Source organism: Colias philodice, chromosome 16, assembly GCF_061535455.1.
Source record: "Colias philodice isolate Cphi_HAF_F1 chromosome 16, ilColPhil1 Martin Lab GWU primary, whole genome shotgun sequence".
In the NCBI taxonomy this organism is placed as follows: Eukaryota; Metazoa; Arthropoda; class Insecta; order Lepidoptera; family Pieridae; genus Colias; species Colias philodice.
In genome coordinates, this window is record NC_143101.1 from 7,957,031 (window position 1) to 7,972,236 (window position 15,206).

Consider the following 15,206-nt stretch of genomic DNA (forward strand, 5'->3'; position numbering starts at 1 on the left):
GGTCCTGAAATTTTAATGTATACTTTTGCCTAATATAAGCTCAAGCTCATTTTTAGATGAAAATAACAAAGAGAACTTATTTATTAAAATTTAGTAGATAAAAGAAATTATGTTACGATTTTATAAGAAAACACAGTATAATATTTATTAGGCGGCGGTGATTTTCCAGGCAAAAGATATTCATCAGCTCAATAAAATTGAATAGTATGTTGTTAGAACTTATTCTTTAAATTCACAGATTGTAATGAGCATTTCCGCATGCAAGTTGTATCGTAGTTTAGATACCTATATCATAGTTTTGACACATTAAAGTTCCAACAAAACCCTCAAATTTTTGAGCAGAGTTGAGCAAGATAATTTAAAAAATGTGCTGTGTTAAGTATTATAGAAAAGGTTAGTTCGTTGATAATTATTATTTCTTCATCATTTACATGTTATTAAATGTTAGTAAAAATAAACTTTGACTGTTAATACTTTTGTTCAGTATTTACCTGTATGATTATTGCTTGGTAATTAATATGTATATTTTCATGTCGTATAGCTAATTATAAACATAAGTGTGATGTGAAACTAGCTGGATTTATTTTTACACACTCACAGCCATATATTTTATATTAAAATAGTGTTAATAGTGTAAATCATAATATTTTTTCACAATTAAAAATATTTCCTTTTTTCTGATGGTATTGGCATCGAATTAAACCGCGCTGTCGTTTCGTTCACTAAAAGTGATGTTATGAGGACCGAATATGTAGCCGCCTCAACTTACGGAAACGAGAGTAACCTGCGTTGTCTGTTAGTTATTGTATCTAAGTCGAATTTAACGTTACATGGAAATTGGAATCTAAATATATTATGTATACTTATATTAAATCTGTACATGAAATATATTTCCTAAATAACTATCACGGGGTGATTAGGGATCGACACTGATGCCAACGAAGTAAACAGTAAAATTTTTGTCCGTCTGTCTGTCCGTATAACCGTTATAGAAACAAAAACTACTCGACGGATTTAAACGAAACTTGGTACAATTATTTTACATATTCCTGAGCAGAGCAGTAAAAGTAGAGTTAAAGCTACACAGAAATCATATTGTATGAAAGAAATGTTCTCCTTATTATATAAAAAATATCTCCCGACATCATAAATGTATATCTTTTATGGTTGACTCACAATAACACGTGTAACTTCCGATAGCTTAGGAGTTCGAAGCTTTCTGATTATATTTGTCTATAACACTCTCAGTCCGTTTCAACTCAATTTTTATTTTCATGCATCAGTGCCACCTAAAAAATCTTTATCTCGAAAATCGAGCAAAGCTAAGAAAATGAGAAATAAGAGTTCTCAAGAATCGTTAGAGGTAAGAGGCTTACTATAGGCCGAAAATAACATGTGTTATGCCGAGAACCTGAAACCGCTTCACAACGAGAATTGGGGCTCACAGCTGACCGCGAACGGCATGTACTATCCCGTGAGACCGAAACCTTCACTGAGAGGGTATAATGTCTCACAGCTGATCACGGCCGTCATATTTTATCTCGAGAATCTGAAACTTTTACTCAATATGAAGACCGTTTGACAAATGATAGGGTGCACCATAATATTATTCGATCTCTTGAAGATGAACATGAGCATAAGCAATGACTAGAGTAAGGACGCGAATATTACAATTAATTGAGACAAAAACGATTAATAAGTTTGTTTAATGAAAGATTAAGAATTGAAACTATTCGGTCTCTGGAAACGGACGAATAGCGAGAAGCCCCTCTTACTGCAGACAGATTTCGACATAGTCTTGACTTAGATTAGAGGTAAACATAGAAGATCAATCTACGAATTCGGTGGTGGGGTCCGACAAATATAAAAGTGGGTTTGCTTATAACCTCACAATTGATTACAGATCATCTTCTGTATAGGCGATATTAACGTAGTATGTTATTTTTGTAATGCTTTAAAGTGGAGTAAGGACAATTTTAGAACATGTTTCATCAGGTTAATTCGTATGTATGCAGTTTTAAATCGACATTAGAAGCTTTTCCTCAAGATGGTGAATGGTGATATTAATATAAAATTGTTATAAATGCCGATAGACGGACGTCTATCGGCACTCAGGAACTTCCTGGGCGTGTTATAACGCCCAGGCCACAGTATTACAATTTTTTCTACAGCAGGGCGACGAATGTATTTTCGCATAGCAACGGAGGGGAACTCGCGGGGGGTCAAGTGACGCGGGCCACGTACCATTAACATGCTTAGTTTGTGGTACCGAGCGCGAAAGAAAGTCATCGTGTTTTTGTTTTGTTACTATGTAAACTAACGTAATTTAATACTTAGGTACAATATATTATTCTATAACGGTGCGCTCAAACTGTTAATCTACATTTAATTTAGATTATTATTTGAAATACTAAGTAATGTAGAATTTAAATCACATTCATTCATGTTTTCCTCAGATTTTCGATTTCCTCCGATTTTAAGATTTTCTTATCAGTGTTCAATTTTAATTTAGTTAAATTTTATAAGAGACAATTAAGAACATTCAAAAATAAAGTGTCACGTATTTTTTTAAACGACGAATGACGAAAAACGACGTAATCGCGGACGAAGTCGCGGGCAACAGCTAGTCTTATAATATATAAAATTCTCGTGTCACAATGTTAGTCTGCATACTCCTCCGAAACGGGTGGACCGATTCTCATGAAATTTTCTGTGCATATCGGGTAAGTCTGAGAATCGGCCAACATCTATTTTTCATATGTACCACGGGCGAAGCCGGGGCGGACCGCTAGTTAACAATAATTGCGATGACTCCTTGGCCACTATGAAAAACAATAATCACATGTCGGCTTGTTGAAAAGAATACAATCGAGGCGTGCTCAAGTGTCGCGGCGTGTATCCTCAACTTTATACTTGATAGTTTGCTGAATACACGAATGTCAAAAACGTATCGCTTTTCCCGCCAACGTTTTCTATGATTAGGTAGTAGGTACGCTAATCGTATTACTTCGATGAGCCAATAAGCCTTGGCTTGGATATGGGTGTGAGTTGATTCTAACGGTTTTACATTGTGTGGATAAATTGTTGCTACTTGGAGGCATTATATCCTACTACCTTTTGTCGAATTTTAGTGAAAGAAAATTTCGATCTTTTTGACAAAGGCTCATTAGACGTTATAGTATTCAATTTTAAAAGAAATTGTTATCAAAATTGTGTTCTTATTCAAGTATGAGAAGCTGCGAGTAAAGTACAATTCTACAAAGCATCATTTACACCAAGTCAATGGAAGAAATGTTGTTCATATATATTTCCTTATTTATTAGTAGAAGTTTATATATTTTTTATCTACTAAATCTAGCAGAAAGATTTGCCATATACGAAAAAGTCTGTTGCATAGTTTTACTAATAATGTACATAATATTGATTACTATTTATGGCAACCGCAATATGGTTAAAATATTGCAAAAGGACTACAAATTTAGAGTGTTATAACTTTCTTAACAATGAATTTAATAAATATAGATAACATTTAATTAATTTCTATGTATAATTCATTACAGAAACTCAATAGTTAGATATGATTTAAAGCTTTGGGTTTACAAATGAACCTATTTGTGGCTGTATTTTATAAAATTTGAGCTTTTTACAAGGTCCAAAGAGAAGCAACACTTTCAAACTATAGTATAATAGACTCAAACTGTAACGCAGTATATGGTTTTTGTATCATTTGATAAGTTTGTATGTTATTGTATACAGTTTTTGTACTTATCATGTAAATTTAAAGTTTTACCATCAATTTGAGAACTACTAATTAGTAATAATAATTCAATGCACAACATGAACACAACATAATAAATAATCAGAAGTTATTGATATCTAGTACCATCCTTATCACATAATGATGAGCGAGTTACAATTTTTTATCATTTGGCTGACAGCACTCATTATCATAGCAATTACTTCTGTATTATGTAACATTAGATTTTTAATGAGCGCAACAAATATGTTTTTAATGATATGACATTGAAAATTATGATACTAAAATTAATATGTAATCAATCAGATTGAGTAATTAGTTAAATAATTATTTAATAAGTTTATAGAAAAGTGTGTGATGTATGTATGATAAAATTAATCAGTTTTAATATCAAGTTTAAAAAATTATTAAATTTCTCTAAACAGGAAACAAATTGAGAACTGCATTAACAACCCTAGCTAAAAAGCATGCCTTAATTCATGTATTTTCTGTATTGTACAATATTGCCTCCAATTAATATGTTGTACAATATTAAAAATTTGATTTAATTTTCATTGATAATTCAAGGAATTTAATACATAGCATATAAATAAATAAATAAATTAGTGATTTTAATACTACAATAAAATACATAAACAATATGTATGTAGGTACATAGAAAAATTACACCTATGAATGAATGGTTAATATTGCTTAAGAATACTGAGAAGGTTTAACGAAAAGCAATAAATCGAACATTAGATATTCTGAGAAAGAAAAAGCACAATAAAAATCTGGACATCTAACCTTTTATCAGTATTGCAATAATTTTACTCTTACCTTGATAATTGTGTTATAATCCAACGATTTTTCAATAAATACTTTTTATATTATCACCACAACACTAAGTACAGTCTGTTATATATTTATAGAAAGTAAAAACGAGAACAAAACTTTGAAAACAATACTGTTTCACCTATTGAGCACAGGAACTGTTCTATATGTTTAACACTCACATATATAATACAATTTGTACTGGAAATATATTAAACAAATAATATTCTACATCACAGTTTGGAAAGTTAGATTTTTAATGAACAAATACAAAATAAATTACAACAAAACAGTAGCACTACATTCGAGATTAATGACATAAAGCTTATAACCTCAGGGTAGAAATATTGCAAGAATATTCAAAATACTCCAAATAATGTTGGGGCATTTAGCACTTTCTTTTGAATAACACTAATCCGCAATCGCTAAATCTTATCTGCCATTCGTACAAGTACAACAAAACGTGAAATGTCCATGTCCAAATAAAGACAGAATGAATTTATGCCAAAATTGACAGCTCACATCAATTATTACAGACTATATAAACAGTGCTATTCGGCCTGTGGCGAAATTCGGAACTAATGCCGTCATATTGACAGATCGTTGAGTGCAAGTCATGGGTGCAAGTGAGTGTATCGCTTGCACGCTTGTCTATGAGCTTGTTTATAAATTATAATGCTTGGTGTAGGTATTGTTTGGTGCGGTTTTTTTTTTCTTCACACTGGCAAGGGCAAATAGTCGATAAATCTTCTTGCCATAGCAGAAAAAAATATATACATTAGCATTGACAGCTAGAGCCATAGACTATACAGTCATTTATTTAATCTATAGAATGTTGAATAATGCTAGGCGTCCATTAGAGGCGGATCGGGCCGAGCCGCATCGCAACGGGCCGTCTCTAATGGACGCGCTGTTTGCTCCTGCGTCCACCTGTACGGGGCGCGGCGGACCGCCTAGGCGGATTTAATCTAACAGACGCTCGCCGCTCACATCCGCCTGCCTGCGTCCACTAGACGGGTCGGGGCGGGCCGGGCTGCAGCGCACCGCCGCGGCCGGCAGAAATCCGCCTGCGAAGCGATATCCGCCAATGCGTTGCGGCCCGCCCCGACCCGATCCGTCGCTAATGGACGATGTTTCATACAAATTTGATTAGGTACCTATAACTATCGTCATAGTTGTTTAAAATTCATAGAGATAACTGAGATTCTGAGATTAGAATATATTTTATTTTTTAATATTACTATTTCTGTACTAACTAACCTACCTTATTTTAATAACTTCAAAGATTTAGCAGTCCCGCTATATTTTAAAAATGAATCGTTCGCGCCTTTTCGCGCAATAAAGCTCAAATTCGAATTTGGAAATGAGATATAATAAAACCGTAGCGTGCCGTAGCAGCTTAGCGTCATTTTCATTTTTCATGCATTTAATGACTACAGACTACACGATACACGTATCGGACGGTATATATTCTACACATTGAGAATAGTTTTTAGGGAACGAATATTTTTTATCACGCCAATCGCCATTCAGCGCAGTTCTCAGAGGATGATTCAAAAGCTTACTTAATGATTTAAGCTCAAAAGCGTAATTATTAAGTTATAATATTATGGTTAAATGGTTCAAAGATATACTTATGATTCAGGATGACTAAAAACGCGTAAGTAATAACCACTGTCCACTATAAGTTACCTATATATTTTGAAAAAGAGTTACTTAGTCAGATTTCATTCATGTATTTAGTATAAAAGTATAACTATAAGAATTGTATTTTTTATATGATAGTTATTGTGGTTATTATAATCGCTTAGGTACCTACCTACCTGCTTTGGTAATCAAAACGAATTTATGCTACAATAATTATTAATAGTAGCTAACGCTAACTTAAGTACCTAGGTGTATTTTATAAATATAAATTTATAAAGAATAGAAAATAATTCGATCACGGAATTGGCGCGAAAGAATAGGGGTTCGAGTTCCGCCTCCTTTTCGAATTTTTTCTATTCTTTATAAATTTATATTTATTTACTTATAAATAAATATGAATTGTTTAAAAAAATATTTTATAAACTAAAATATTTACAGGTTCTTATTAAAAATGAAACAAAAACGCCAGTAAGTAAAATTTTTATTCATATTGTGTAATACATAGTTATAGTACCTCAATGTATTTTTATCAAATTATGATATTTCGGAATGCTGCGTTCTAACAAGAAGCACTCTACAGACAGTATAGGTATACTTAGTAGACACTAGACAGTAAAAATTATAGTGCTTTATGGAAAAATCGAAATTAAGCTTAAAATTCTTCTTCGTATCTATGATTTTTAACATGAATTAATATAAAATAATAGTCGATATACAAATTAATAATTTATACACTCTTCAAAATGTAAAAATATTTTAGAATACAAAAACTACGATAACTAAGTATAATACAATGATAATACTCTTAAATACTATAACATCACATAATAATAAATTGAAGTCATTTTTAATTACTCTTTTGTGTATTATAATATTATTGTTATAAATTCATTTGTTCCAGTGAAAAGAAATGCCTCGCTTGATTAAACATTTGAATATCACTTTTACATTTTTAACAACAATAATTCTAATACATTAATTGCAATTTATTTATCGAACTTTTTTAGTAACCTACCTACATAAAATTATGTGGGTAGGTTACGAAACATGTTCGATAAATAATGAATCTATGAACCTATAGGTGCATAAAGACTGATCATTTAAAAGAACCAACTAGAAGCTTTAACGCACAACCCTAAAGCATTGCTATACCCATATATCTTCTTTTACTGTACATATAATATTATACTTCTATAAAAATACTCTATACATCAGATTCAACTTTCATGGGTGTAACTTTCAGTCTCTTAGCAAGTGCTGCGCTAGATTCAATCTGCTGTTTGACGTAAGATACAGTTCCTTTAGCATCTGTTAATTCTGCATGTTTCTTTTCCTTATCCCCTGGTGCTAATACGGGCAGAGATGGATCCGCCTGAAATAAATAATACATACAAAAATTAATACCCATTTGTCTATATGACATTTATATACTTCATTGTAAACTATGTATTTGATGTGAAGACCTCCAAAGTGCATGAGCCCACGAAGATTTCTGAGTTAGTACAAGCAATATTCGATAGTGTAAATAAGCTATTTCAATCAATTTTACTTTGAAGATGCCAATGCTTATCACCTGTTAATTGGTTGATAACGAAATGCAATCGATTTGCTTACGATACTTGGATTTTGACCGTTACAAAGTTCTAGTTCACAGATAAAATAACGGAATATAAATTACTTAATTACAATTTATTTGATATTGACAATTGGCAATTGTCAAAACAAAAAAATGCACACATAAATAATTAAAAAAACATTGCTAACATAAATAGCAAGAAATACAGTATCACAGATACAATACTATACTAGATAATGGTAAATTGAATGTTATACCGGTTCTAATTCCCTCCAATGCTGTATACAATCTGTAAGACGATCTCCAAAGCCAGGAGCGAAACATTCTGGATCCAAAGCCACGAAACAATGGCCCAAATTGGCCGGCCCGCCATGACCGCTGTGTGACCATGACCGAATGTGGTGACCGTAATTTGAACCTGGAAAACAGGATGTGTCAAATGTCATTCTATTAACATTTTATTCATCAATGATATTCTAAGTAAAAAGGAGAAAATTGGTTAAAAATCCTCCAGGAGTGGCATGTTGAAACGAGGCTAATTAGCCACTTACATCAGTTGTTTTTTTTTCTCTCACAATAATTATAATTAAATCATGCCGTCGACGTCTAATCTTGTATGCGTTATATTAATTGTACATATTGTTCTACCTTCTAACGTGTATTCTAATCTAAAGTCACTATACTATTTTCTATATAATAGATACTTAATAAAATCCGAGCCTTATTTTAAGCGTAAATGCTTTTTAGTACATTTATTTTTTTATTTTTGAAGTGAAAACTTCTTTAGCGGCGTTGGGTATAAAATCTTAAACTCGCGTCAGGACACGTGACCTGATCGAAAAAGCGTAAGACGGATGGATATCAAACATGCTCAACGTTATTAATCAAGTTTTCACTTCTGCCGGCACTCCCGGAGTGCAACCCGTCTTTTTTTTATTACATTTTGTAGATTTGCCTTAAATAATCTATTCTTAAATCTATAAATAAGCTTTAGGGGCTTTGGCTATTATAGCTATTATATTGTCAGATATAACTTACCTGACAATATACCGCAGAATAGTTCCACCATAGCAGCTAGTCCATATCCCTTGTATCCTGATGATTGCTCACTACCTCCCACGGGCATCAAACAACCGGTTTTAAAGGCCTGAAAATATTACATAAATTATTACAATAAGGGAAACAAATAAACAGTAAATTATTGCAAAATAGGAATCGAATTTTTAACCGACTTCAAAAAAAGAAGGTTGTCAATTCTTCTTAATAGTCTTATAAAGTGAGTTTTAATTTTAACATATTTTGTTCCTTTTAATATTTGCATGTTTTAGTTAACGGAAAACTAGATCGATCTGAAGTGCATTAATATAATTGACTTGATTGAATCATCGCGATGAAGAAGGTACCTAGTAAAACATAAGCTAGGATAGAGCTAGTGAAAATTAAAAAACAAATGAATACCAGGTTTGCGTCATTAGTCTCCTTCCCATCTGGATCTTGTGCCCAACCATTTGGAAGCTTTTCTCCTTTGCGCATTTGCATTTCAATCTGAAAAGGAAAAATAAACAAAATAAATTATTACGTTTTACTGTCTCCAGAAATCGATCAGTCTCTTAACAATATTGTTATAATTTTAATGTTACGCTCGCTGTAAAGTATTCCGTCGGGGTATATTATCTATACATATAATAAAATCGTAGGAAAGTCAAAACTGTACATTGAATATTTTTTTAAAAGAATACATAATCCATGATCTATAATCGATATAGAAGCCAAAAATATAGTTTTTAGAATTTTTGTCTGTTTGTCTGTTTGTCTGTTTGTCTGTTTGTCTGTATGTTTGTCCGAGCTAATCTCGAAAAGTACTGCATAGATTGACTTCAAATTTTGCATGAATATTACTAACAGGTCGTGTGAGGTTTTTTTAAACATATTATCATGCTATCACCTCCGGGGGAGGAGCTGTGAACCTTTACTTTTCTTACGTATTCCGTGTACTACGACAGCGTACAATCTAAAGACTCATGTTTAAATGTTGTTTTTGAGTAAGCCATGCTATTATCTAGCTTTACACTATAAAAACTACGTCATTTACGTAATTTGGGCAGAGAAACTGTTTAATGAATCTTAGTACTATAAAGACAAATTTGATTCAGCGCCATCTATGAGATTTCGTAAAAATCAAATCAATTTACATGTTAACACTACTGAACACAATGTTAAAAATTAATAATTTAAATATAATTATGTTATTTATTTATTTAACTCTTTAGCCCATAATAAATCTTCCCTTCCCTATAAGGTGCGCTTATATAATTCGTGTGAATATACTACATTTTTAAAAGTGAGGGTAGATGTATATTATTTTAAGTCAAACTAGACACCATTACAGTTAATCTAATATTGATTGTGTTCATTGGTTACATTTTTAAAAATCTTCGTGTTTTAATAATTCGATCACGAGGCGGGACTCTAATACAAAAAGGTTAGTTCGTTGATAATTATTATTCCTTCATCATTTACATGTTGTTAGTAAAAATATACTTTGACTGTTAATACTATTGTTCAGTATTTATCTGTATGATTATTGCTTGGTAATTAATATATTTTCATGTCGTATACCTAATTATAAACATAAGTGTGATGTGAAACTAGCTGGATTTATTTTTACACACTCACAGTCTTATATTTTGTGTTAATGTTAAAATAGTATTAATAGTGTAAATCATAATATTTTTTCAAAGTTAAAAATATTTCCTTTTTTCTGATGGTGTTGCCATCGAATTAAACCGAGCTGTCGTTTCGTTCACAAAAAGTCATGTTATTAGGACCGAATATGTAGCCGCCTCAACTTACGGAAACGAGAGTAACCTGCGTTGTCTGTTAGTTATTATATAGTCGAATTTAACGTTACATGGAAATTGGAATCTAAATATATGTATACCTACTTATATTAAATCTGTAGAGGTCAATTCTGCACATGAAATATATTTCCTAAATAACTATCACGAGGTGATTAGAGATCGACATCGACGTCAAAAATGTTTGTCCGTCTGTCTGTCTGTATAACCGTTATAGAAACAAAAACTACTCGACGGATTTAAACGAAACTTGGTACAATTATTTTTCATATTCGTGAGCAGAGCAGCAACTCCATTTTTAAGCTTTCGTCGCGTGTGCGTTCTTAATGCGTGTATCTTAATGGTTAAAGCTACACAGAAATCAAGTATGAAAGAAATGTTCTCCATATTATATAAAAAATATCTCCCGACATCATAAATGTCTATCTTTTATGGTTGAGCTTAGGAGTTCAAAGCTTTCTGATTATATTTGTCTACTAGCTGTCCCCGCGACTTCGTTCGCGTGGAATAGTGACTATGGGACCTATGACCATGGGCTCAGGGTGGGGCAACAATAAAAAATCATTTTTATTTTCATGCTCCCACTCCCGCGCCCACTCGCACTCCCACGCCATATGCCACGTTCAGTCCCAATCCCACGCCCACGCCCACTCCCCTTCACAATTAGTACCTACCAGATCAAAGCCAGGGTAAGCGCCCCACCCAGCCCCACCGTGGCTACGCCCATGCTGAATTACTACTTAACATACAATTATTGAGTAAATACGTACAACCATACTGTACTGTTGTACTACCATAAATAATTAAAAGAATTGTTATTAAAATTTCTTACTAAACTGAGCTAAAAAACTTACGTACGTACCAAATTATTAAAGAAAATCAAGAAATGAAATGCCTAACCTATACCAAATAGTTACTACATATTGTAATTAAAAATTATGATTAGTATATAATATCGAAAATCAAAAAAGAAATGCCTAACTAATTCTACGTAAAATTTCTTTTAAATTATGTCATATTATTTTTTAGGAACCAGGGGGGGGGGGGGGGAGAGGAGCAAATTCTATTTCCTTCCTTTCTTAAACGGATGTTTTTAATAATCTATGGTGTAGCCAGTAGCCACTGATCAGCTTAATCGATACTCAGTTTTTATCAAATCCAGAAACAAATCCAAATTAGATCTTTCCTGTCTCACGCACGTAACTAAAGGCTGAAGAGAGAGAGAGCACGTAACTAAACCGTTTAGACGAAGAAAAGTGTATAGAAAAAGGAATAAATAATTTCATAAACTTCCCGACGATCTTTAAAAATAAATTATAACTTTCATTTTTTTCATTCCCACTTTTACCCCTATGTAGGTATAATAAGTGGATGAACCAATTTTGATACACTTTATCTAAGAACCAGCGTCGGAAAATATTCTGCCTAACAAAAAAAACCGCATCTAATTCGGTTTACCTGTTAGCCAGCTACGGTGCCATAGACAGACACACACACACACACAGAAATACATAGCGGTCAAACACATAACACCAGTCTTTTTGCGTCGGGGGTTAAAAATATAATACGACATAATTTAAAGGACATTTTATGTGGAAAATTTACCTATACACCAGGGTAGATAATTTTTTAAACAAAAAAAAATCGCAGTAGGATGAAACCCATTAGAAAAGGATATGATAAAAATGCAAGGAAAAAAAAATTACGGTCAATCGGAGTTCGGGAAGTGGGAGGGGGGAGTTTTTAAGAGAAAAAAATGGTTTCTCTCGATTTCTCGATAATAATAACACCTGCTAATTTTTTTCTACATATTTTAATAGGCATGACGAAAGATTTTGAAATTCTCTTCCATAATGTGTGTATACGTTTACTATACAAGAAAAACCCTATATTTCGGTAATATACTTAAATTTAACGAAGATTAAAGCCATTTTTCAAAAAATATTTAATATCTGTGCCAAAACAGCTCGCAGGTGTCATGGCGTAGGCGTGACGTCAAACTTTGGTAAATACGTAATTATTTGTACGCATTGCGAAGAAAATTAAAAAAGTCTTTATTTAATATGTGTTATAGAAACGAATTACAAAGTTTATAAGTGGTGTGCAGTATTGCAGTGTGAATCCACATAAAAATAATGCTCAAAAATGTGTTAGTAATTATTTCAAGCGAAAAAATAATAAGAAATTATTGTATAAAGTTGGCGCGGAGAATCCCGAACCATGTATTCGTGAATTCGCAATTATATTTCTGTTCTGAGTCGATAAAGCATACGTGAAACAATAGAAAATAAATAAAAATGCGTATTCTCAACATATTCATAACAACAAAATACATCTGACGTGAGTTGTTTACTTATGCGTGACGTCACGCGTGTTTTAGTCAAAATGGCGAACTTCAGAATTTCAATGTTTTATTTTATTGATAATCTCATTAATCTTAATGTTTTTAAGATTTCTAAGTCGCTATATTTAATTTATTTATTATACATTTTCCCTTAAAAACACTAATACGATCATTTATGGATACTGTCGTCATGCCTATTGTACAGACATCACTTTTCCACATTTTTATTATATGTATTGATGATGATGATTGAGATTATAACACTCTTAGTCCGTTTTAATTTTTATTCACCCGCATCAGTGCCACCTAAAAAATCTTTATATATCGAAATTCGAACAAAGTTAAGAAAATGAAAAATAAGAGTTCTCAAGGATCGTTAGAGATAAGAGGCTTACTATTGACCGAAAACAACATGTGTTATGCCGAACCTGAAACCGCTTCACAACGAGAATTGCGGCTCACAGCTGACCGCGAACGGCATGTACTATCCTGTGAGACCGAAACCTTCACTGAGGGTATATATAACGTCTCTAAGCTGATCGCAAATGGCATATTGTACTATCCCGTGAGACCGAAACCCTCACTGAGAGGGAATTACGTCTCACAGCTGATCACGATCGTCATATTTTATCTCGAGAATTCTGAAACTTTTACTCAATATGAAGACCGTTTGACAAATAATAGGGTGCACCATAATATTATTCGATCTCTCGAAGATGAACATGAGCATAAGCAATGACTAGAGTAGGGACGCGAATATTACCATTATTTGAGACAAGAACGATTAATAAGTTTGTTTAATGAAAGATTAAGAATTGAAACTATTGGTCTCTTTAAACGGACGAATAGCGAGAGGCCCGTCTTATTGCAGACAGATTTCGACATAGTCTTAATGACTTAGAGGTAAACATAGAAGATCAATCTACAAATTCGGTGGTGTGGTCCGACAAAATAATATAAAAGTGGGTTTGCTTATAACCTCACAATTGATTACAGATCATCTTCTGTATAGGCGATATTAACGTAGTATGTTCTTTTTGTAATGCTTTAAAGTGGAGTAAGGAGTCGGCTTTCGTTTGAAGATACGCCGGAACCTTTGAAATCACTACTTTTAAGTTTTAGAGGAACATGTGCAATCTAAACAGTTCTTAGACAATATTAGCTCTTATAGTATTGCGTTTTAAATGATCCTTTGGTGCTCAACAATTATCAGATGCTCCTTTCATTCTTACTTTTAAGATACAAGGTCAAGTTTATCATTTGATAGGATCCCTTTTGCCTGAAGGCCAACCTAAGTTTCTTTAAATATATTTTGTATTCGACTACGACGAATAATCGAATACAAGAAATCAATATTTCTCGAATTTAAAACTGAACTCATTTCACAATTTTAGAACATGTTAATTCATCAGGTTAATCCGTATATATGCGTTTTAAATCGACATTAGAAGCTTTTCCTCAAGATGGTGATATTAATATAAAATTGGTATAAATGCCGATAGACGGAAGTCTATCAGCACTCAGGAATTCCCTGAGCGTGTTATAACGCCCAGGCCGCAGTATTACAATTTTTCCTACAGTAGGGCGACGAATGTATTTTCGCATAGCAACGGAGGGGAACTCGTGGGGGGTAAAGTGACGCGGGCCACGTACCACAAACATGTTTAGTTTGTGGTACCGAGCGCGAAAGAAAGTCATCGTGTTTTTAGTAAAGTTACTATGTAAACTAACGTAATTTATTACTTAGGTACATATTCTATAATGGTGCGCTCAATCTGTTAATCTACATTTAATTTAGATTATTATTTTAATTACTAAGAAATGTAGAATTTAAATCACAGTCATTCATGTTTTCCTCAGATATTCGATGTCTATGATTTTCGATGATTTTAAGATTTTCTTATCAGAGTATTCAATTTTAATGTAGTTAAATTTTATAAGAGACAATTAGGAACATTCAAAAATAAAGTGTCACGTATTTTTTTTAAACGACGAATGACGAAAAACGACCGAATCGCGGACGAAGTCGCGGGCAACAGCTAGTATTGTAATGAAATCATTAATTCCTAATATTAAAATGATTGTTTTACCTTTCCAACTGCGACTGCAGTAGTTGCCATGTCCAGGTAGAAAGTTTCTCCATCGGAAGCTGGTGCGACTACGGACAGAGGATTCGTTCCTAATGCTGCCTGAAAATGTTTACAATATTTT

At 32.8% G+C, this 15,206-nt stretch overlaps 2 protein-coding genes across 11 annotated transcripts in view; both read right to left on the reverse strand.

The window, feature by feature from the left end:
• Positions 1-5,080, reverse strand: part of fdl (beta acetylhexosaminidase fused lobes) — a 147,403-nt gene extending 142,323 nt beyond the window's left edge. For 2 of the 6 annotated variants that reach the window (XR_016316783.1, XM_089704639.1), the window contains exon 1: positions 4,577-5,079. The gene's annotated coding sequence lies outside the window, so the exon portion shown is untranslated. Of the gene's footprint in view, positions 1-4,576 lie in introns of all 6 variants that reach the window. The other 4 variants (XM_089704643.1, XM_089704642.1, XM_089704641.1 and 1 more) reach the window with 3 other exon arrangements.
• Positions 5,081-6,682: 1,602 nt separating this feature from the next.
• LOC149481821 (uncharacterized) overlaps positions 6,683-15,206 on the reverse strand; it is a 118,346-nt gene continuing 109,822 nt past the window's right edge. For all 5 annotated transcript variants that reach the window (XM_089705417.1, XM_089705412.1, XM_089705413.1 and 2 more), the window contains exons 5-9: positions 15,086-15,184; positions 9,252-9,338; positions 8,832-8,940; positions 8,051-8,211; positions 6,683-7,589 (exon numbers count right to left, since the gene is read on the reverse strand). In XM_089705417.1, coding sequence (XP_089561543.1) covers positions 7,422-7,589; positions 8,051-8,211; positions 8,832-8,940; positions 9,252-9,338; positions 15,086-15,184 — 624 coding nt within the window. In that variant the 3' untranslated portion in view covers positions 6,683-7,421. The remainder of the gene's footprint in view (positions 7,590-8,050; positions 8,212-8,831; positions 8,941-9,251; positions 9,339-15,085; positions 15,185-15,206) is intronic.